The sequence below is a fragment of the Brachyhypopomus gauderio genome, unplaced genomic scaffold (genome assembly GCF_052324685.1).
Source record: "Brachyhypopomus gauderio isolate BG-103 unplaced genomic scaffold, BGAUD_0.2 sc61, whole genome shotgun sequence".
NCBI classification, from domain to species: Eukaryota; Metazoa; Chordata; class Actinopteri; order Gymnotiformes; family Hypopomidae; genus Brachyhypopomus; species Brachyhypopomus gauderio.
The window spans coordinates 1,063,549-1,086,901 of record NW_027506882.1 but is presented as its reverse complement, the minus strand read 5'-3'; the positions used below and the strand labels follow the sequence as shown (position 1 = coordinate 1,086,901).

Here is a 23,353-nt window from a genome sequence, read left to right as displayed (position 1 = left end):
TGGGTTTGGATGGGACAAATGGGGATTAAATGAGGTTGAAAATGTTTTTTTATATTCTTCAATACTTATGTTTTTCTTACTGCTCTTCCTCAATTAAAAAATATGTAAAAAAAAATGTGTGATTACTGCGAAATTACAAACAGTATAATGGTACAGTTAATAGTGACACTTGTGTTAGTATATAGTAGTATAAGTTAGTATATGTTACAAAATAATTAATTAATTATTGTAAGGTTCGTGGCATCTGGAAGTGATGAGGTGGACGCATGTGCTGAGCAGAGCAAGGTGTTTTGAAGGGCAACCAAAATCAGGGTCATAAACAGGCAAGGGTCAAATCCATGAGCGAGTCATTCAAATTTAATAAAACTAAACAAAATCGACAAGAACAGACTTACATACAAGAACTTCTGGACAGAACTATGAACCACGGGGATGTTACAACAATAATGACCAGCACAGACTACACAGAAACCAGGGATTAAATACAGGGGAAATCAAGGAAAACCAAGTACAAACACCTGGGAATACTAATTGAGGGGCAGGGTTAGAAACATGAAGGAGGGAACGGAAAAACACTGAAACCAGACTCAATGAATTTCAAAATAAGAGTATACAAAGGGAAACCAGGAAATATAAACCAAAACAAGAGGGGTAGTAGACAGGAATCGTAACAATTATGTTCCTTATGAGGCATCATTGGAGGTTATATGTATGCATACAAAGCATTATTATGAAGTTAGAAACTGTTATAATCACATTTATAATTGCTTATAAAGCAGGCTTCATAGAAAGTGTTATCACTAATTTTAGATGTGTCCAAAATTATCTTCAAAAACGTTTTATTACGGTGAATGTTTTCTAATGATAAATGCTCTCTAGCATCACTTTCACGTTGTCCTGCTGTACAATATCAAGTTTTTAATCTAATCTAACCAGTATATAACCTCTACATTTTTAGACTGACAGTCAAACCTGCTGAAAGGCCTCAGGGCTTGAAAAGTGCATTCACTGTCCCTGTGCAAAACAGTCATAAAACAAGGAGCACAATGGATGCAAAATCATCAGATTCTGATCAGGAGGGTGCTATGACTCAGCAGATGTTTTCATTTTTTATGGATGACCCAGATTTAGAGACCAAAAAATCTGCAGTTGCTCAAAATAAGGTAAGTCAAATTGGTTATTCCATTACAATATTTTGGTCAATTTGTATGTCTACAACTAAATGTCTAAATATGTCTATTTCTATGAATGAATGTCTAAATATGTCTGTTTCTATGACAAAATGTCTAAATATGTCTATTTCTATGACTACATGTACTGCTTTATTTTATTTTTTTAAGCAGTCTTTGACAGCCCGAGATGACATATCTGACAAATCAGATGATGGTTTGGTTTTAGCTAGCCTTGCTGAGCCCTTGAAAAACACTGCCCCCTTTCCCAAGGACCTGAACAGTGACATTGATCTGTTTAACCTGCAATTTGAAGAAAGTACACCAAAAGGCAAAGAAAGCAGTGAGGACCAGGATGGTAGGGTGCTCCTATTTTGTTCTCTGTAGTGAAACGGCATTTGTGTATAGAGTTGTTCTGAAGCAGTGTTGTACATTGCAGACACTGAAAGCAAGCAATTGCCAAAGGACAAGAAGAAAAAGAAAACTACAGAGGTAAGCTTGGGAGAAAAAAAGAAAAAATCTTAGTATGTCGATATTTGCATTTTCCAGATATAGTATTCATTTTTAATATTCATTGTTGCAGTTACTGTATTTAAACTTCTAAATGCGTCTTCTTTAATATTATATTAATTATACACTATATGAAAAATGTTTCATATAGGAGGTTGAGAAGAGTACTAAGAAACAACACAAACATAAGAAAAAAGAGAAAGAGGATTCAGGAACAGGGTATGAGAATGAGAAAAAGAAGAGAAAGTCAAAGAGCAAGAAATCTGGAACTTTGGATGATGTGGATGCCTTCCTTGCAGGAGAGGAGGGGCTAGGGAAGAGTGGGGGAAAATAATGGAGAACTATAAAATTTGAACAGTCCAACCAGGGCACAAATTATGTGTCACAGTTAGATCCAGTCATGGCAGGGATGTTGTTTGTCTTTCCACCTTACCCAGTATTGCTGTGCCTGTGTTTTACTTTGCTTTGTTCTGATTCTTAAGTTTGGTTTGTTTTATTTGATCTAACTTTATTTCCACTGCAAGTTCTATATCAGCGGTTTATTATTTATTTGATTAATTTAAATTTTTATTTAATTTCCTACTGAATAATTTCAGGAGAGTTAACAACTTCTGTTTTTATTTCTAATAACATACTCCCCAATTCAGTAATGATGAAACAAATATCAAGATATAATACAAGAACTCAGTAGAGAGTAATATTACTGGCATCAGTTGTCTTTTTGAGTGTGTGAATTTGTATGCATTTCATATGAATATTCCATGTGTCACGTCCAGCTCCTCCCTCCTCCCTGGTCCCACCTAGTTTTCCCCATTCCCTTGGTTTCCCCTCTGTCTGCCACGCCCCTGCCCTCAATGTTCCTACCTGCGTCTCGTTTCACCTCCATGTTATCTGTGTATATAAACCCCTCCGTTTTACTCCCCTGTGTCGGTCATTGTGTGTGTGAATTCTCTCTTCCATGCCCTGCCCCGCTCTGTGCTGCTTGGTGATCTGTCTTTTTCTAAGTTTCGTTTTCGTGAGTGCCTTGCGTCTGTGCCCCTTTCTTCGTTCAGTCTCGGTGGTTGTAAGTCTTTCGTGTTTTGCCTTCTTGTTTGTCGTTGTCTCCGTTAGTTCGCTGTTGTGGGTATTTGGGTTTTGTTCATCGTCTTCTTGCCCTTAGTTTTATGCTTTATTACTATGCATGTTTTGAGTTTGTATGTCTTCCGATTGGTTTTGTATGTCAGGTAGTCACACTAGGTTTTCCCTCGTTAGTTCCCCTTGTTAGTATTGACTATGTTTAATGCTTTAACATACTCCTGCACCTTGTTTATGACCCCCATGTCTTGTGAGTTCGCTATGTTTAGTATTAGTTGGTTATGGTAATCATTGTGTTAGTGGTTGTGTGTTTCCTGATTGTCCATGTTCGCTTCTTGTGTTCAGTATTTCCATTTTCTCATTTAAATAAATTATTTTCCTGCACTTGTCATCCCAGTCTCTACCAAACGTTACACCATGCTTACCTTTAGTGTCTTCCAGTTTCAAATGTGAAATTTGATTGTGAGATACTAAGACATGAGCCCATTATAATTACATTTACTAAAGATTTCATGTGTAACTTACATTAGCGATATTAATTCCTTAACACTAGAAGCGCCGCACCTCATTTACATACTTATACCTAGAAGTGCCGAGGGCCGGTTATCTGACCACTTTCACCACCTACTACTAGCGCCGTGTTGTTTTCAAAATACCGCTGAGTCTTTACACAGGGAAGCTGGTACTGACACATCATTAACGCTAGATGTAATTTTGCACAAAAGGCAGAATGAGCCGCCCAAACAAAATATTCGTAATGGTGACATTTGAACATAACGTTAATATGTTAACAAATTAATGTGACTAAACCTTTTAGAATCAGTGCTTGTGACCTTGTTCTCAGTAGCTTTCCCATTGTCAGTTTTGTTTAGTTTCATATTGCATTTCCTGGTTTGTGCGAAAACGTAAATGCAAAATATTGTTTTAGTTTTGTTTCTTGGTTAGTGTAATAGTTTGTTTGGTTAGTGTAATAGTTTGCTTGGTTAGTGTAATAGTTTGCTTATTTGTCTGTGTGTTATTCTGTTGGCATATATGTCACTAGATTATCATGTTCGTACGGCACACCACTAACCCACTGGCCCGCAACCCCCACTGAGAAGCGTTAGTGACTTTTGTCTTGCTAATCAACAGACTACGCTGGAACCTTCAACCCCCACATTCACAGAAAGCTTCTTCAGTACTCAAAGTACCAAACGTGAAGCCCGTAGACCAAGCCAAAGCAAGTTTATTTGTAGACTCAATGAATGTTATGCCATTTCAAGTTTTAATGTCTAAAAGTTGTGTATGTTAGTGTATTGCAGGTTATAGTGAACATAGCAAATCTACAAATAAATGTATAATGTTTTATGTTAGACAAAGAACAAAAAGCACAAATAGGCAAAATGAATTACAAAAATATAATTATAAAAGGTAGGCTATGTACATTTGCGTAACAAAACTTAAAATTATTAAAAGGATACAATGCGATGGGAGATGGCTTCAAGAATATAGTTGCCTCTCTCCTCTCTATGTTTACTGTGTTCTCTCGCTGTATTGTGTTGCCATTTCAAATGGAGAGGTGTTTGATCGGTGAATAGCTGATGTGTGATCCCATGTCCTAACGAACGTGTCACCAGTTGTTTGAAGACGTTTCCATCAAAGTATGTATGTTCACAAGCAGCGTTATCACCATTCAGCGATTTACATTCTCTTTAGCGTATATTGCATAAGTTTCGTTACCCAGCTCAAGTTAAGTTGAATTGTGAACTCAAACAGTTCATGCACTGTTTGAACAATATATGTGCATTTATTGCAGCCAGGTCTAGGAGGTTGTAGATGGGTGCCTCCCTTCACCGAATACAGTCGAACTTAATCCCAAATTTATAGGGTTTATTGGCCATGTAGCCAAAGGTGGCAGTCCTGTATGGAATGCATTCTGTATGCAAATGTACTCTGTTGTCTTTACCAGCAACCTGATTCCCATTGGTTAACCTGGTTTTTGTGACTGCTGTCCCTTTGAGATGCTGGGTGGGGGTGGGGGGTATAAAAGCAGAGATTAGGTCATAATACCCATTAGGTATGATTATTGTTATTTAATCTAATATGGTTATGTTATTGTTTTATATTTTGTTGGATATTGAATAAATCTGATTAATTGTGTAGCCAAGGTCTTCCTTGATTATAGCTATACTGTGCCAGATGAGCTCATTATTAGTATCAATTTAGTAAACAGTTTACAGTTTTGCAAGCAGATAACGACCGTCCACCAGATTGCTGTCTGTGATTCACACCTATGTTGCTGCATCTTTGGGTTTGGTCTCTTCTGAGGTAAGACAAATCTACCCTTCTTTTTAGCAGCAGGGAAAACGTAGGTGCACCATACAGACACATTTGTAGAATGGGCCCACAGAGTAGCAGGCGTGCTGACACGTGTAAAAAGACAAGGACTTTAGCTTGTATACACAATGGTTCAGGGATATGCTAGTGTAGAGGAGCAGGCCTTCATGGAGGATTGGGCTTTAGAGGTAAAAGAAACTAACCACATGCTAACCACATTCGCATCAAAGGATTGTCGCTAAATGTTAGCAATGAGTTCATTTTAAATTGGCTCTCATCTGAGGGTTGTAAGCTTAGCACTAAGAGTAAACACCAACATATTTTGTTGAAAAAGCCTAAGCAACACAAACTTTTAGCCACCACATGCTATTTAGTCCTCCGCAACAGCCTAAACACCTTAGATCAACACAAGAAAGCACTGGACAGTATGCACAACTCTGATCTCAGGAAATCAGGAGAATGCATTTACAAATAGACAGCTTTGTGTATGAAAAGCTAACTTGGGCACGCCAGAGTGAGGCATTCTCTAGACAAATAGCTAGTCTCCAAAGTAAGTTGAGAGCAGGTACGAATTATGCCTCAACTTTGGAGAAATGCTGTGATAATTCTGGAGTTCCTGTGGATGCTGTGCGACAGCAGGGGGTTGTGTTACCACCCCCACCAGCACCAGTCCTTGCACCTGGGGTAGTGCCACAGCCTCATACAGATGGTGTTTATCAGCAGTCTCCAGCTGTGATACCACAGCTAGCTGGAGCAGCTGGGTTTGCCTAGGCTGTGGGGTCAGAGCCCACACCCCCACTTGCAGATTTGGTTGAGGAAGATCATGTGGCCATAAGCCAAAGGAGACAGAGACAAGACAAAAGCAGTCAGGTGCTTGCAGCAATTCCAGGATTACCTGAGCACAGGAAGCGTAGTCCTATTTGCACCAGGTCTAGAACTGCTAGTGCATCTAAAGTAGCCATCATTAAAACAATGACAGATCCCAACGGTGAACGCTTCAATGTTAGCCGACAGCGAACTTTTCATGAATGTGCAGCACATTCCAGGGTTGTTGGTAAGCTTCCCTGTAAAGGTCCATTTGAGCCATTCGTGAGTGCATTAATGCGTCAAGCTAGCGCTTTTAGCTTAGAACCAAAGGTCATTTGGCAAATAGCACTCACAACTATCCCTCCAGAGCTAATATCTAAAGCTCCAGAACAACTTCTGGATAGGACAATTATGATTCCCTTACTGGGAGAAACACACACGGAAGTGTTAGCCAGACTGAAAGATACCCTTCTAGATATTAGGGGTACGGATCTGGCAGCATGGGATAAGATCATAGATGCAAAACAAGGGAAATAACCCTTTGAAATCCTGTTGCAGCTCCTTAAAAATAATGCAGGTCCACATGTGCAGCAGGCACTAAGTCATGGAGCAAATCCTCCAGATAACACATTAAACTCTATAGTCAGGTGGGTTATGGGGATGGAGAGTCACTTGAAAACAAACAAGAGACCTCTTGCAACAGCTGAGGGAGTTTTTCCTTGCCACTGTCGCCTTTGGCTTGCTCACTGGGGGCTAGGACTCGGCACTTGTAAAGCTGCTTTGTGACAACAACTGTTGTAAAAAGCGCTATATAAATAAAATTTGATTGATTGATTGATTGATTGAGTTGCTAGCAAACCAAGTACTTCTGAGAAACGTTGCAAATTTTGTAATAAGGTAGGGTACCTAATTGAGGACTGTTTCAAGCTAAACATACAGAAGTTTCAAATGCCACATAAGCCAAAGGAACGACAAGAGGCTAGACCTACTGGTGAATATCAGACATTAAGAGAGCAGCTTGCACTGATCAGTCAGCAGTTAGATGCTGAACAGTCGAAGCTCATAACATCTGACCTCAAAAACCGGTCAGATAGAAAAAGCAGTCCTGAAGAAGGGTGTGTGGCCTCTGTTTCTGTAGGCAGTGTTATCCACTGTGGTAATTGTATCAAAATTAGAGCTAACCTTGGAGGCCGGTTATGTAATGTGCTTGTTGATACGGGAGCTGCCTGTTCATGTACAGATCTTCCACTGACTGATGAGTAAATGCAAGTTACAGGTATTGGGGACAGCCCAATGACTGCAAGGGGCCTAGTCGTTTAGATTTAGGGGCAATGGTAATTGAAGAACCATTCTGGTACCTTCCTGGGAATTCAGAAGGAACTGTGTTAGGAATGGATATTAGGGGTGTGACGATACACTCAGCTCACGAGATGAGACATGATATTGGGTTCATGAGATTGAGATGAGACGAGATTTTAAGAACACTAAAATGACAAATTATATGACTAGACAACAGACTTACACATGCATTTTGAAATGTTTTATTATAACTCTTAACATGCATGATGTAAGCATGAACTTTTAATAAACTTCTTCCTCTACAAATTGAAATTAAAATAAAATGTCATAAAAGTGAAAATAAATAAATAAAATGAAACATTTCTCCTTTTTTCAAGCGCAAACAATATTATGTGTAAAACAAAAAGTCTCTGTCAATACAGAGTGCAGAGCCTGACCAAGTATGTCACTGAATTTACTACAACTACACTGCCATGTTCATTTTTAATCACTTTATCACTGTCATCAACGTGTATAGGCAAAAGCACTTCTTCATTGCAAAGCATTTTATCATTATCAACAGTATCAGCATGTGTTAGCGAAAGCATTTCTACATTGCTAAGCATGGGAAAAGTACCTGACCTTTCCTTCCGGATCGTCACCAGTGGACCCCCTCGACCATCAGTCCCCACCATGACTTTGCCAGACATGCTTCTCACGTTTGTCCTTCCTCTGCCCCTTCCAGGCTTTTCTTCCGTTACCTTTTCCATCACCCATCATCATTTGAACCATGGCTAGGTATGTTTGATGCGCTTCTTTTTTTTGCTTCTGTGTCCTCTGGGTACTCACACTTTTCAGCTGGTTTTCTGTGTGGGCGGTGTGTTGTGCTATCAACTCTAGCTTGGCTGTTTCCTAGGTTATTCAAGTGTCTCTCAGTTTCTCCGATATCTTCGGTTTCAGTCCGTTGATAAAGCTATTCCACAAGTGAGTTTCATAGAGTGTGACCGGCCCGACGTTGGTGTTGCCGGGCTTGTCTATGCTGCAGTGAGTGTCATGCACCGCAGTTTCTCCATCACCCTGCTTGCAGTTAGCAATTTTGGTCATGTCCATTTTAACGGGAAAAGCATCTTGCACTGCCAAAAACAAATCATATACTGTAGCATTTGCCGGTAAGGCGTGTTACCTGCATGTGTCTACTTTGTGTTGGTCAGCCGTCTGTTTTCAGCTGGCCAGTCCATCCGGATCTTTGCCACATCTATTCCCAGCTTCAGGCCCAGAAGTCATTGAAGCGCATGTAATTTTGGTCTGAACTCACGGTAGAATGTTTCCAGTTCACCTGCAAACTTGCGACCCCCCACGTCACTGGGGTGTCCGAATTGCTTTATGATTTCCTGTTAAGTTAATGTTCATGTCCTCACAACCAGCATAGGCTCATCCTGCCCTAATGGGAGATGTGTCGTAACCATGAAACATCGTAACTCTGGACTGATGTAACCCGAGTGTACCGTATAGAACACGCTGAGAGGGATCCTGATGCGGAATAACACGTTCTTTATTTGAATAACTCTGTACAACAAGCCACACGATGAGCAAAGTGACGTATGGCAGGTGCAGAGCAGTAGCGTGGGAGCGGTGGTCAGTGCGGTCCAGGGTCGAGAGGCGAGGGCAGAGTCCGGGAGGTATCCAGGGATCAGGCAGGAGACGTGGTCTAGGGGACAAGCAGAGTTCGGCACACAGAGAGACAATCAGGAATAACGGCTTGGTATGCAACGACATGAGGCAATACTTCGCAACCAGGAAGTGAAGTCTGGGTGCTTAAGTATGCCCGGAATGTGGGCGTGGTGGTGAGACAGGTGAACGTGATTATGTTATCTGCTATTCCTGACAGTACCCCCCCGCAACGGAGCGTCTCCAGACGCTCCACGCCGCGAAGGCGGCCGGCCACGGCCCCGGGGGGCGGGGAAATGTGGGTGTGCAGCGTGAAAGTCGGCGATGAGCGACGGGCAGAGGACATCGCGAGCGGCTACCCAGGCTCGTTCCTCGGGACCATAACCCTCCCAGTCGACGAGATACTGGAGACCCCCACGCCGTCGACGTGATTCCAGCAGCTCCCGTACTATATACGCAGGTCAGCCGTCAATGTCCAGGGGCTCGGGGGGGCGATACAGAACCGGGGCTACAGACATGGGACTGTAGTGAACAGGCTTTAGGAGGGATACGTGGAAGACGGGATGGACGCGGTATTGAGGGGGCAGCAGCAGTTCGTAGGAAACAGCGTTTATCCTGCGGGTAATCTTGAACGGCCCGATGTATCTAGACTTGAGCTTATGGCAAGGCTGGCGCAGGTTCAAGTTACGAGTGGAGAGCCATACTCGCTGACCGGGGTGATATATGAGCGCGGGGAGACGACGGCGGTCAGCGTTCATACGACGGGTGTGGAGCGCGCGCCGCAGCTGAACGTGTGCGAGCTCCCAGGTGCGGGCACTGTTCCTTAACCAGTCATCCAGAGCGGGGATGTCAGAGGGGTTTTTATCCCAGGGGAAGAACGGCGGCTGGTAGCCGTACACACACTGGAAAGGAGTCAGTTTGGTGGATGAATGTATGATGGAATTGCGTGCGTATTCAGCCCAGGGGACGTACTTGTGCCAGTCTTTCTGGGAAGAGCAGTATTGGCGGAGAAAGCGACCTAGCTCTTGATTGTAGCGCTCCACTTCTCCGTTGGATTGGGGGTGGTATCCGGAGGTTAGACTGGCGGTTATTCCGAGTAACTTGCAGAATTGGGTCCAGACACGGGAGGTGAATTGCACGCCTCTATCCGATACGATATCCTCGGGTAACCCATATATCCGGAAGACGTAGTGGAACACGTCAGAGGCCGTCTCCATGGCAGTGGGCAGTTTCGAGCGAGGGATCAGACGACACATTTTGGAGAACCTATCCACCATCACGATTATCACCGTGTTACCGCCCGAGTCAGGCAGGTCCGTAACAAAGTCGATGGCCAGATGAGACCACGGACGGCGGGGTATCGGCAAGGGGAGGAGCTGACCAGTGGGCAGTGCTCGGGGTGTGCGCGATTGCGCGCATACAACACAGGCGAGTACGTAGTCGCGAATGTCCTCCTCCCAGGACGGCCACCAGTATTTCTGGGCGATCAGGTGTTTGGTGCGAGTTATACCAGGATGACCCGTGCCCGGCGTGTCGTGTGCGAGTTGGAGGAGGCGTCCCCGGAGCGGGACCGGGACGTATTGTTTTCCATCGGGACTATCTGCAGGGCCTGGGTCGGCGCGGAGGGCTTCCTCCAGTTCGTCCTGAACATCCCACCGGATGAGGTCAATGAAGCAGGATTCTCCGAGAATATGGTTAGGTATCTCGCCGCTCGGCGTCTTCTCATGAATCCGGGATAATGCATCGGCCTTGGTGTTCTTGGATCCAGGTCGGTAATGTACTGTGAATCTGAAGCGGGTGAAAAACAGCGCCCATCTGGCCTGCCGGGGATTGAGTCGCCTAGCGGACTTGAGATACTCCAGGTTCTTATGGTCTGTATATACCTGGAAAGGGTGCTCTGCTCCCTCTAACCAGTGCCGCCAGTGTTCGAGAGCCAGTTTCATGGCCAGGAGTTCGCGGTCGCCCACGCCATAGTTCACCTCGGCCGGTTGTAATTTTTTGGAAAGATAGGCACACGGGAACAGTTTGGGTGGATTGCCTTGTCTCTGTGAAAGCACTGCCCCCACGCCAACGTCGGATGCATCTACCTCAACGATGAAAGGTAACGAAGGGTCCGGGAGATGCAATATGGGAGCGCTGGTGAACGCAGTTTTCAGCGCTTTAAACGCCTGTTCCGCTTTGGGTGTCCATATGAAGTGGCGCTTCTTCCCCCCTTTCAGGAGATCGGTAAGGGGGGCCGCCACCGAACCGAAACCCCTGATGAACCGACGACAGAAGTTGGCGAATCCGAGGAAGCGCTGGAGATCCTTAACGGAACGGGGAACAGGCCAGTTTGCGACTGCGTCTACCTTGTTGTTGTCCATACTGATGCAACCCGGCGATAGGGTACAGCCAAGGAAGGAGATGACAGGTGCATGAAACTCGCATTTCTCTGCCTTCACGTACAAGCCGTTCTCTCGTAGACGCTGGAGGACCGAAGAGACGTGAGTTATGTGTTCCTGGATAGAGGGGGAATAGATCAAGATATCGTCTATGTAAACAAACACGTATTTATCAATCATGTCTCGGAATATGTCGTCCATGAAAGCTTGGAACACTGACGGGCTATTAGACAGCCCGTATGGCATTACTAGGTACTCATAGTGCCCCCTGGCGGTGACGAAGGCTGTCTTCCACTCGTCACCAGCGCGAATTCTAATCAGGTTGTAGGCACTCCTGAGATCAAGCTTCGTGAACACTGCAGCCCCCATTAGTCGCTCTTGTGAGGCAGAGATGAAGGGTAGAGGGTAAGCATATTTAGACGTGACAGCGTTCAGGGCTCGATAATCAATACAGGGACGTAACCCCCCGTCCTTCTTCTCTACGAAGAAAAACCCAGCCGCGACGGGAGATGTCGACGGGCGAATAAACCCCTTCTGTAGGGCCTCACTGACATAAGATTCCATAGCGGCATCTTCTGGGCGGGAGAGCGGGTACGGCTTAGTTCTCTTGGGCAAGGTTACCCCGGGAAGGAGGTCGATGGCACAGTCGCAGGTTCTGTGTGGAGGGAGTAAACTGGCACGCTCCTTACTGAATACGTCAGCGAATTCTCTGTACTGCTCAGGGACCGCATCGGAGAGAGGTGTGTGAGGACTCTCAACCATCGAGGAGCGAAGGGGTAAATGCATGCAATCCTGCTGGCAATGCGATCTCCACGCAACTAATTCGCGTCTTTGCCACGAAATGACAGGGTCATGTTCTCTTAGCCAGGGGAAACCGAGGATGACAGAATCGCGAGGAGCGGAGACCAGGAAGAACTGCCTCATCTCGGTATGGAACAGCCCGACACGGAGGAGCAAGGGCTTGGTACGTCGGTCAACTAATCCGGTACCTATAGGTTGTCCGCTTACTGAGTTAACTCGGAAAGGGGGGTTTACCTCCTCAACGGGAATGTTTAACGATCTGGCTAGTTCGCTGTCGAGAAAGTCCCCTCCTGCGCCTGAGTCAACTAACGCTGAGTAGCTGCGAGTTACACCTCCCCAGGTGAGCTGTATAGGTAGGTTAAATTGGGAATTACCACAAAGAGAAAGTAATGGAGGGCTTACTTTTGCTTGAGAGGGGGAATTCCCACGGAGACGAGGTGGTCGTGTGGAACATCGGTCTCGGAAATGACCTTCCTCGCCACAGTAGAGGCAGAGTCCTTCGCGCATGCGACGTGCCCTCTCCCGGGGAGTGAGTGGAGACCGGCCCAGCTGCATCGCTTCGGAGTACTCTCGATTGTCCTCTCCGGGGAGACGAGACGACTGGTGAGAAAGAGTGGAAGTGCGTACACCTGCTGTTTTAGGACGGTGAGTAGTGAGCAGCTTATCTATGTTCACTGCTGCTTGTATGAACTCGGAAAGAGTTAAATCTTCATCTTTACAGGCCAACTCAATCTGCAGATCGGTTCTGAGACCGCGGCGGAACACCGTCTTGAGGGCAGTTCCACTCCAGCCACTGCCAGCAGCCAATGTACGAAATTCTCGGGCATAGTCTGCCGCGCTGCGTCTCCCCTGCTTGATTTCACATAACTGGGTGCCGACATCGCGCCCGGCGGCGGGGTGGTCGAAGACGGATCGGAGCAGTTCGGAGAAGTGGCGCTCCGTATTCAGGGAGTCGTCTCCGCTACTCCAAAGAGCAGTAGCCCAAGCTCCTGCCTCTCCCGTCAGGAATGTCAGCATAAAATCCACCTTTTGACGATCCGTCTGGAACAGGGCCGGGTGATAGGTGAAGTACATGGAGCATTGCATCAGGAAGTTCTTGCAACGCTCCAGAGACCCGTCATATCGTTCAGGTAGGGCAACTGGCATATTGGCGGGATGCATCGCAACGGTCAGGGGGGCAGAGGACACGGGGCTGGCACCTTGGACGTTCTGGCGTGCAGATTCGGTGAGGGCACGGAGCGCAGTTTCTTGGTTACACGCTGTCTCGGTGAGCTGTTGTATACGCTCCGTCAGGGCCGCGATAGTCGCCTCTTGGCGAGCTAGGTGAGCCTGTGTTTCCGCAGGATCCATGGGAAAGGCGAAGTATTCTGTAACGTATAGAACACGCTGAGAGGGATCCTGATGCGGAATAACACGTTCTTTATTTGAATAACTCTGTACAACAAGCCACACGATGAGCAAAGTGACGTATGGCAGGTGCAGAGCAGTAGCGTGGGAGCGGTGGTCAGTGCGGTCCAGGGTCGAGAGGCGAGGGCAGAGTCCGGGAGGTATCCAGGGATCAGGCAGGAGACGTGGTCTAGGGGACAAGCAGAGTTCGGCACACAGAGAGACAATCAGGAATAACGGCTTGGTATGCAACGACATGAGGCAATACTTCGCAACCAGGAAGTGAAGTCTGGGTGCTTAAGTATGCCCGGAATGTGGGCGTGGTGGTGAGACAGGTGAACGTGATTATGTTATCTGCTATTCCTGACACCGAGGACCCCCTGTAATTGAATCATTTTTACTAAATGTTTCAGCAAATGTTGACACAATGAAATAAATATCAAATCTTTTATTGTCAAAATTAAGGAAAAACTAAATATTATATTCTGAGAGGGTGTATTTACTGCTATAATTTGTTTTTAAGCTTAATCAGAGGCTTTGTGAAATGCTGCACATTGAGAGGAGTGTAACAGCAGCATATCACTCCCAAACAAATGGCCTGGACGAAAAGACAAATGATAATATAAAAGGGTAGGCTGTACTTATATTGTGTGCAATTTATACTTTTTAACCTTGACAGTTTTTTCAAAACCTAGTTTCTTCAAAATGGCCACCCTTTGCTCTGATGACTGCATCGCACACTCTTGGAGTTCTCTCAGTGAGCTCCAAGAGGTCGTCACCTGAAATGGTTTTCAGGTGTGCCTTATCAGGGTTAATTAGTGGAAGCTCTTTAAGAGTGTGCAAAGCAGTAATCAGGGTAAAGGGTGGCTATTCTGAAGAAACTAGAATATAAAACACGTTTTCAATTTAGTTTTTTTTTGTTAAGTACATAATTGGGTTATTTGTGCATAATTATATAGGAATTATAGGAATTGTTTACTGTCTTTTTCCTCAGGTGATGTGTATATTCAGGTATAATTGTTAGGTATCATTTGACTTTCATCTAGTGGTTTTTCCAGCGTAGAGTACCTTGTGTTCAGGACTATCTATTCTACCTTGGAGATTCCAAGCAACTACATAGCACTTTTGTAAGTCGCTCTGGGTAAGAGAGGTAAGTTTTGATGCCTTCAGTGAGAATCTACAATGTAAATATTGATGGAAATAACAAAAGCGCATTGAATGAGAAGGTGTGTCCAAATTTTGGCCTGTAGCCTACTGTATATTTTATGTGTATTTTAATATTTTTATAAACTTACATTATTACATTTTTTCAACTTGTATTATGCTTTGTGTTTACATTTTAGAGCCCTGAAGAAATTAGTCAATGAGCCGCAAAATGACTGGTATGCCAGTCATTTTGCCATTTCTCGATGCCACGCTTTTTGCACTCCGATCCAAGGTCCATACAACCACCAAATGCACACATTTTTTTTATGTATGAAAGAGAGGCCATGTTCCCATCTGAGCTACCTGTTGACTTGCTGGTTAGTGTGTTCACTTGACTTATTGAACAGTTGATCAAATGAATGTCGAAAGACAATAGGATAATAATAAATGTGTTGCTTTGTGGCCATAATTGACTCCTTGAAAACGCTTGAATTTTAATGTTGTGTTTTCCAGGTCTGGAAAGTGCTGGAATTTTGGATAATGTGTTTGAAAATGCTTAACATTCTAAATATTTACAAGAAACAGCTATCTGACTAAATAGGTAGCATAAAAATCTGCCTTTTTCTGGTGTACCAAGAGCAGCTACCTCATGTCTACCTCATGCCTTATCTGTGATTCGTGGTTTTGATTAGCTTCGTGTTTGTGTATGGTTAAAGTCTCTGTTCCATTTTCAGGTTCGTTGTCAGGGCTGGCCCCAGGGCGACTCCTCCTGTCAGCACCAGGAGGAGCCTGCGAGTCAGACCACAGGCTAATCAGCGGTGATGGCATGAACCTGCCATCCTTTCTTTATAAGGATGACAGATGTAGTGCCTCACCGCTGAGTTGTCCGCTTCTTGTCATCAACCTCAAACCAGTTCTCTATTGTGTCTCGCCACCCTGCCTCTTGCTTGTTCTAGTTGTTTTGTTTATTTTTCTGTCCATTCGAGTACTTGCCTCCTGCGCTGCTCCCTGGCCTCTGTCAAGTTTTCCTCTCGCTGTTATTCTTCCTGTCCGTTTGGTTTTGGTTTTTGGGAAGGGTTTTTTGTTCTTTGCGGCGTTTGCCAGCCAGCCAGCTTCTTCCCCTGGCATCCTTTGTTTCTCTTTGATTTTCTGTTTGTTACACGCATTGAGTATTTCCGCGATTGTTTTCTGTTTTCCCCCGTTACACACGTTGAGTATTTCCGCGATTGTTTTCAGTTCTCCCTCGATGTCGGCACAGAAAACAGCGCGCCGTTTCATTGTTCCCTCGCATGTGTGCTATCGTTCAGGGCACGGACGAGGCTCTTGGGTCCGCCATCTTAAAACATCCGCGGGAGATTCCGTCTCCTACATCTTGCCGACGTCGAGGGAGAACTGAAAACAGCGCGCCGTTTCATTGTTCCCTCGCATGTGTGCTATCGTTCAGTGCACGGACGAGAACATTAGCCAACCCCCCGCTGCTCCTGTTAGCCCGCCGCTTGCTGTGGTTTCCCACTGAGAAAGCCAAGGTAGCCTACGTTGGTATGGGAGAACCAACCCGAAGTATGCTCGAGTTTCGAACGGTTCTCATAAGCCTTGAGGAGCATGTTCTACCACCCTGCTTCCGGTGGCCTAGTAGGTTCAAGGTTGTTGAAATTACACCAGGGCAAGAGTACGGTGGCCGAGTACTCCATTGAGTTCTGTACTTTGGCTGCTGAGAGCGGTTGGGAGGCCCAAGCCCTTACAGCGGCTTTTCTCGAGGGGTTTGATGAGGGTCTAAAAGATGAGCTAGCCCTCCGGGACCTACCGACTGATCTGGACGCGTTTATTGAGCTGACTGATCTGGACGCGTTTATCGATAATAGGTTACGTGAGCGTAGAACCAGACGTTGCTCCCAGCCTGGGTTCTCCGCCACCGCTCAAGACAGCTCCCTCAGATCCAAGGCGGATTGGGTTAGCAAGGCCCCTAGGGAGCAACCAATGCAGATAGGTCACACTTGCCTGTCAAGAGATGAGAGGCAGGCGCGCATACAAGAGGGCCGGTGCTTATACTGTGGTAAGGGGAGCCACAGATGTGACAGCTGCCCCGACCTTCAGGGAAAAGAGCAGACCCGCCGATAGCTGGGGAGGCTCCGGCGGGTCTCTCTGGTACTCCTCACTCTGAGGCCCTAACCCTCCACGTCACTCTCTCTTGGCGTGGAGGTCCCGAGAACAGGCTCCTCGTGCTGGTTGACTCGGGGGCAGCCGGCAATTTCATTGATGCCTCCTTAGCGGCCTCCCTTCTGTCTGGGTCAACCTATTCAGAGTAGAGCGACCGTGATTACTTTAACTCCGATCAGCCTTTTTGGAACCGAAAACTCAGTATGTCAGATCGGGGTAAGACAACTCAGAGTTCGGGGTTAAGTTTAGAGTTTGTTAAACCCACTTTCTGGAATACCCCCCTGGCCGGCTGGTCAACGGTTGTCTGAAAATATTGTGTTGCGTTTCATGGAGCCTTTCACGGGTAAAGGAATAAATGTAACGACTGACAATTTCTTCACTTCATTGGCACTTGCAAACACCCCTTTGGCGAACAAAACCACTATTGTTGGTACGATTAATAAAATCAGACGTGAGATTCCCCCATGTACACAGGCACAGTCTGAAAGATTTTCCACCAAGGTGTTGCGGGCTGGAAAAATAACTAACGATTTACCAGGCAAAACCTAAAAAAAATGTATGCATCCTGAGCTCAATGCATCAGATAGCTTCAACTGATAATGGCGCAAAGAAACTGCCTGAAACGGTTTCCTATTGTAACAACTAAATGTGGCATTGATGTCATGGATCAAATGGCACGACTGTATTCGGTGAAGGGAGGCACCCGTCGTTGGCCTGTAGCGGTGTTCTACAACCTTCTAGACCTGGCTGCAATAAATGCACATATATTGTTCAAACAGTGGATGAACGTTCACCTGAGCAGACGAAGGTTTAATCAAACCCGATCTCATTCCCCATGCGTATGAAATCGTACGCAAAACTATGCACTGAAATGCGTACTCATCGGTACGCAGCGAGCTGCGTACAAATGTTACGCCGCTATCAAATACATGTAAATAGTCGCCGATTCCCGACCAAAACGATCCCTAGGCTATAGTAGGTGTCCAAAATGATTGTAGTATCTACTCTGTACAGTATATTAAAGCAAACACTAAAAAAGATTAGACATTTGACATTTTGCGAGTTGTTAGAGAGATAGAGAGATGCACTTCTTGAGCGTAATGCCCAGTGGGATTAGGTCAGAATTCTTCACTAAAAAGACCAACATAATCGCTTTATTAATTTTTTTTATGTATTTAAAATTTTTCTTATTTTCTATTAGTGCTTTTTATGTTTAGGTTTGTTCTTAAACTGCTGCAAACAATTGTTCAAATTGGCTGTGCCAATAAAGCAATCTTTAAGTGAATCGAGAGAGAGAGAGAGAGAGAGAGAGAGAGAGAGAGAGAGAGAGAGAGAGGTTTCATAGTTTAAAGATTGTCTTTGGCTACTTTTCTCTGTGTAGAGACAAACGTAATTTTCACCTAAACGTATTCATTCTTTTATTCTCTGTTTCTTCTCGGGTTCTGATACGCCTAAATGAACTGATTAGTATCCAAGCTTAAATAATAATGGATTAAAAAAAGATTAGACATTTGACGTTTTGCGAGACCACGAATGGAAACATCCCAACATATGTATGTATTTATGTGCTCGGACAAATACTCTTACTGTGAAGTTCTGCACACATTGGTAAGGTTGCTTCTCAATTTGAGCGCGATTGCGACCATCGATATCAAGGGTTTGAAGCAAAGATTGTTTAAGGGCCCTACATTTCATACAGCCTGAAGTGAAAGTGAGTGCCTCCCAGCTGTCGGACTGAGTGCACTTCCGCTCGAGCCACTGGACACAGAATCACCGCGCGCTTTCCCTCCACACGGTGAGTGTCTAAGCAGTCCGGTGCTTAAACTTGCTTAGTAAACTAGCTTAGATTAGCTAGCATGCCTTTAATCAACTTGAGATTTGATTAGTATCACAATTTCTATAAAGTTATGTTGCCCTCAAAATAAATGCACCATGTGCACAAAAAGAAAACAATGCCAAGTCGGCAGATGTTCAGGGAACAAAACGTATGACATCTGCCAGACATGTAAGTGACTGGTCTGTGGCAAATGTGCAAAGACTGCACCCAAGCTGTGTTTTGAATGTTGAGTTGTGTTAAGCTGACACACAAATCAAAACAAAGGAAACTTGACTTGAGGTGGGGAACGAAACCTATTCAATATACACACTAAAGAGAGACGGGATGCACCCGTAGTTGGCCTGTAGCTGTGTTCTACAACCTCCTAAACCTGGCTGTAATAAACGAATATTGTTCAAACAGTGCATGAACATTAACCACAGTGACGGAGGTTTATTCTCGAGTTCACAATTCACTATATAAATGGAACTTAATTTGAGGTGGGGAACGAAACTTATGCATTATAAGCTACATGTAAATCACCGAATGGTGATAACGCTCAGTGATAACACGGTCGTTAGGATGTGGGATCACACATCGGCTATTCACTAATCAAACACCTCATTTGAAACGGCAACACAATACGGCGAGATAAAAAAGTGAACATTAGAGAGGAGAGAGGCAACTATATTCGTGAAGCCATCTGTATCATTTTAATAATTTTGCGTTTTGTTACGCAAAGGTACATAGCCTACCTTTTATAATGATATTTTTGTAATTAATTTAGCCTATTTATGCTTTTTGTTCTTTGTCTAACACAAAACATCATAGACATTTATTTGTAGATTTGTTATGTTCACCATAGCCTACAATTCACTAACATACACAACTTTTTGACATTAAAACTTGAAATGGCATAACATTGAGTATACAAATAAACTTTAGCTCGGTCTGTGGGCTTCACTTTGCTACTCTGAGTATTGAACAACATCCTAAACCTGGCTGTAATAAATAAACATGTAACGATCTAGATTCGATTGTAACCGGAGGCAGACACACATGCAAAGAGTCAGGGGTTTTATTTATACATTCAACAGGAGCAAACCCAGACACATCTACTATAGGAGATAACTCAACAGGAACTGGGATGTACACAAAACCAGGAAATGGTGTCAAAAACATTGACATGGTTTTACGATTCATATGTTCAAGAAATTCAGACAATATCTTTAATAAAGCTGCTGATGTGGTCTCTAAAGCAGTCGGGTCCTGGGTCTGTGAGTCTAAAGAAATGTCCTGGAATGACCAACCCAAAGTAGTGATAGGGTGATTTTGCTCAACAAGGTCAGATAACGGTCCTAAGGTCACAGAAGCAGAAGACAAGAGAGATCCGTTCAGGGTCTGGGAAGCAGGCAACTCGACTTTGCAGACGTCAGAGGGCATAGCGGCCGTAGGAACGTCGCCACCACAGTCGTTGAGACAGCGGCATCGGGTGGCGCTGACTCAGAACCAAGCAGCATAATCGGTGTAAAAGTCTCTGAATCTAACTGGACAGCAGGCAGAACAGGTTCTGCGGTTGATCGAACAGGCAGTGCTGTCCCTAGGTTAGGCAGGGTCGCATACATCGGTGACCTAGTCAGAAGGGCACCAAGAGGTTCAGCTGCACAATCAACTTTGTCACACGTCACTGTGACTACAGGGGCATCACAAGGAAACCTCGCAGCCGTACAGGCTGTAATGATATGAACAATATGATTGAACATTCTAAGTTAAGTTACCTCTCCATGGATCAGATACAGCGCACGTGCAGACGGACCTGTTCAGTTTCAAAAGTTCAGTTATAAACTAGAGTTCTTGAGGTAAATAAATCTCAGATAAAGGTCATTCTCTTCCAGTGGGGAACCGTCAGGGCCCCCTACGCCCTCTCAGAGGGCCAAAAATATTCCTAAAACATAAATAATATAATTTATTCAATTTTATTTTATCTACTTACAGTTTGACAATCGACATCTAAACAATTACAAAAATATAAGCAAATAAATTATTCATCCATGTCTATTCAATCTGTGTTGGAAGGTGAGAGGTTAAGTGGAAGCCTGTGAGCCTGTGTCTCCCCCTATCAGGACTGTGATGCCCGCTGTTCATTTACAGAGGGCCAGGCAGTTCTAATTCAGCGCAATACCAGTTTCAAATGACAGTAAAATTGACCAATCATATCTTCCCTCTTCCCTCGTTAGCGTACCACCGCTAGCTACTTTCATTCATTCCTTTGATGTCCTCGTGCGCGTTGTTTACATATTCCGCTTCCGAGGAACACGGAGCTGTGAACCCTATTTTGTTGGAACCTTATTTTGCTTAAGACGTTATCTAGTACATATATTATTTTTTGCATTTTAAAGCTGTGCTGTTTTAAAAAATTTTTATTGCAGTTAATTAGGAGAGGAAACTTTTTTTTTCACATGGGGGGGCAGGAATAATGGTCACGGTTCGCTACTGTTATCTTCAAGAATCCTGTAAGGTGTCTTTATTCAAGAACCCGCAACACAAACAAAACATGGTGTCAGAAGCTGGACGTGAAGAGAAAGTGCGACACTAAAAATGACGGTTATATTGTAATGGAAAAATTGGACTAGTTGATGTCAGCTATCTTCGAATGCTAACACGGTGAGCAGTCAAACAAGTTAACGTCAAACACAGTAATCGATTTGTTAGCCTGTTTTCTGAGAGAGAGAAAGAGTATAACGAAGATAACATGCAAGATCTACAACCACCACCTATTCTACCGCTGACAGGTAATGTGGCTGAGAATTGGAGAAAATGTAACATTTCCAGTTGTACGGAAAAACATTTCCAGTTATACCAGCTATCGGTGCTGACAAAGAGAGCGAGAAAGCTAAAGCATCAGTGTTCTTGCTTGTAGTGGGTGATGACGCGCTAGAAATTTACAACAACTTTCAGTTTCAAGCACCAAATGACAATATGAAATTGGATAAAATAATTGAGAAATTTGAGGCATTCTGTACTCCGAAGAGAAACGTGACGTTTGAGAGACACAGATTCGTGTGTTCAGAAAACGGGAGAGACAGTTGATCAGTATATGACTGAATTGAGGAACAGAAGCAAGACTTCTGACTTTGGAGGACTAACCGACTCGTTGATTAAGGACAGACTTGTGTGCGGAATTCCTGATAATGGTCTGTGTGAAAGACTACTGAGAGAACATGACTTGGATTTAGAAAAAGCGATCAACATGTGCAGAGCAGCGGAAACGGTGAAAACGCAAGTAAAAAAACTGGTGAGTGAGAACTGCAACATTGATGCAGTGAGAAGAGATAAACGAGGAGCAGTTAGAAAGAAGAACGCCGCCTTCGACGTCAGAAAGAAAGACGGGCAAAGAAAGTCATGTGGAGGATGTGGCATGCTGCGTCCTCCCAGAAAATATCCTGCTTATGGTAAAGTGTGTCATAACTGCAAGAAAAATAATCATTATGCACGACACTGCAAGAGTCAAGCACAACAGGGCAAAGTGCATACATTAAATGAGAGTGACTGAGGAATTTTACGTGGATACAGTATCAGAACAAACTATATAGAAAAGATTGGATACTGAAATTGAAAGTGAATGACAGACATTGTAATGAAATTGGACACTGGAGCTCAGGGCCTGTATTTATCAAACTTCTTAGAGTGGAATTTTGGACTTAAGTGCTGAAAAATTCTTAGATTTGCTCCTACTCACAGAGTTAAGTGTTATCAAAACTCTCAAGTATACTTTTACTCTCCCGAAAAGTTAAGACTGCTCCAGAGGACTCATAAGTCGTTAAGAGTTGCCACCAGGGGGCTGAGATGGCACTGAGAAGACAGAGACGCGTGCGAACCTTCATTTTAGGTACACATTTCAATTTTATAGATATATAAATATGCACAATGCACAAATATGCACAATAATTAGGCATTAAGATAAGCATGGGTTAAAAAATTTTTCTGCCTTTCATTTTTTTCGTGCAAGAGTGTAATATTCATGCTACGATTTTAATACTTTAAATTTAAGCTTTGATGTCTGCCTTGTCAGTTATTGTATTTCATTTGGGAGTGAGTTCTCTGCCAGACGTCTTTCAGACGCTCACTTTTCCTCCGGCCATTCATGACTGGAGATGTTTAGAAGCGCTGTCAGAGAGGGAGGGGAAGATGGAGAATCTGCGCTCAAGCCAGCAGGGTCGGGAGCACAAGCAGCTTCTTTATTACTGACGGATGCAATAATTTTGAAGTGACAATTAGCATCACAGTGTTTGTGTGCAAATCTAAATAAATGATAAAAAACCTTGTCTTTGAGATATGTTTTAGAATTTCATTATTGCAGGATCCTGACCCCCCTCCACTCCACAGATCTCCCCCATGATACGCTGCACCACCTCACAAAATGCGCTAAGAGGCTTGCCCGGTGGTCCTCCGCCTGAATGTGATTCAGTTAGAATGTATACTTTATCCAAAATAAATCAGAGAAATGAATAACAAAAGAAATGTTAAATTATATACATTTTATATAATTATACAAATTATACATACTAGTGCATGTCACATAGGACTTAAAGGTAGATATGAAATCTCTTTTTATTAGGATTATTTATTAACTATGTAAATATGCTGTGTTATTTCACAAAATTATGACTGCAACATTATTAAGTTAAATGTGAAGGTACTGCAACATTTTCAGTATTTTATCTTGACATTTCTCAGGAATTATTATTGAACATGAAATCTGATCCAGTGATTGGTTCTTGCAGGGGGTTTTGAAACGACCTCGTCCAGGATCAGCTTTGCGGCACAGCCAGGTGTCGTAAATC

At 44.0% G+C, this 23,353-nt stretch overlaps 1 protein-coding gene across 6 annotated transcripts in view; it reads left to right on the top strand.

The window, feature by feature from the left end:
- rabl6a (RAB, member RAS oncogene family-like 6a) overlaps positions 1 to 3,137 on the top strand; it is a 182,645-nt gene extending 179,508 nt beyond the window's left edge. For 5 of the 6 annotated variants that reach the window (XM_076988303.1, XM_076988301.1, XM_076988302.1 and 2 more), the window contains 4 exons: positions 959 to 1,163; positions 1,341 to 1,527; positions 1,609 to 1,661; positions 1,831 to 3,137. In XM_076988303.1, the coding sequence (XP_076844418.1) occupies positions 959 to 1,163; positions 1,341 to 1,527; positions 1,609 to 1,661; positions 1,831 to 2,013 (628 nt within the window). In that variant the 3' untranslated portion in view covers positions 2,014 to 3,137. The remainder of the gene's footprint in view (positions 1 to 958; positions 1,164 to 1,340; positions 1,528 to 1,608; positions 1,662 to 1,830) is intronic. The other variant, XM_076988299.1, reaches the window with a different exon arrangement.
- Positions 3,138 to 23,353: the final 20,216 nt, after the last annotated feature.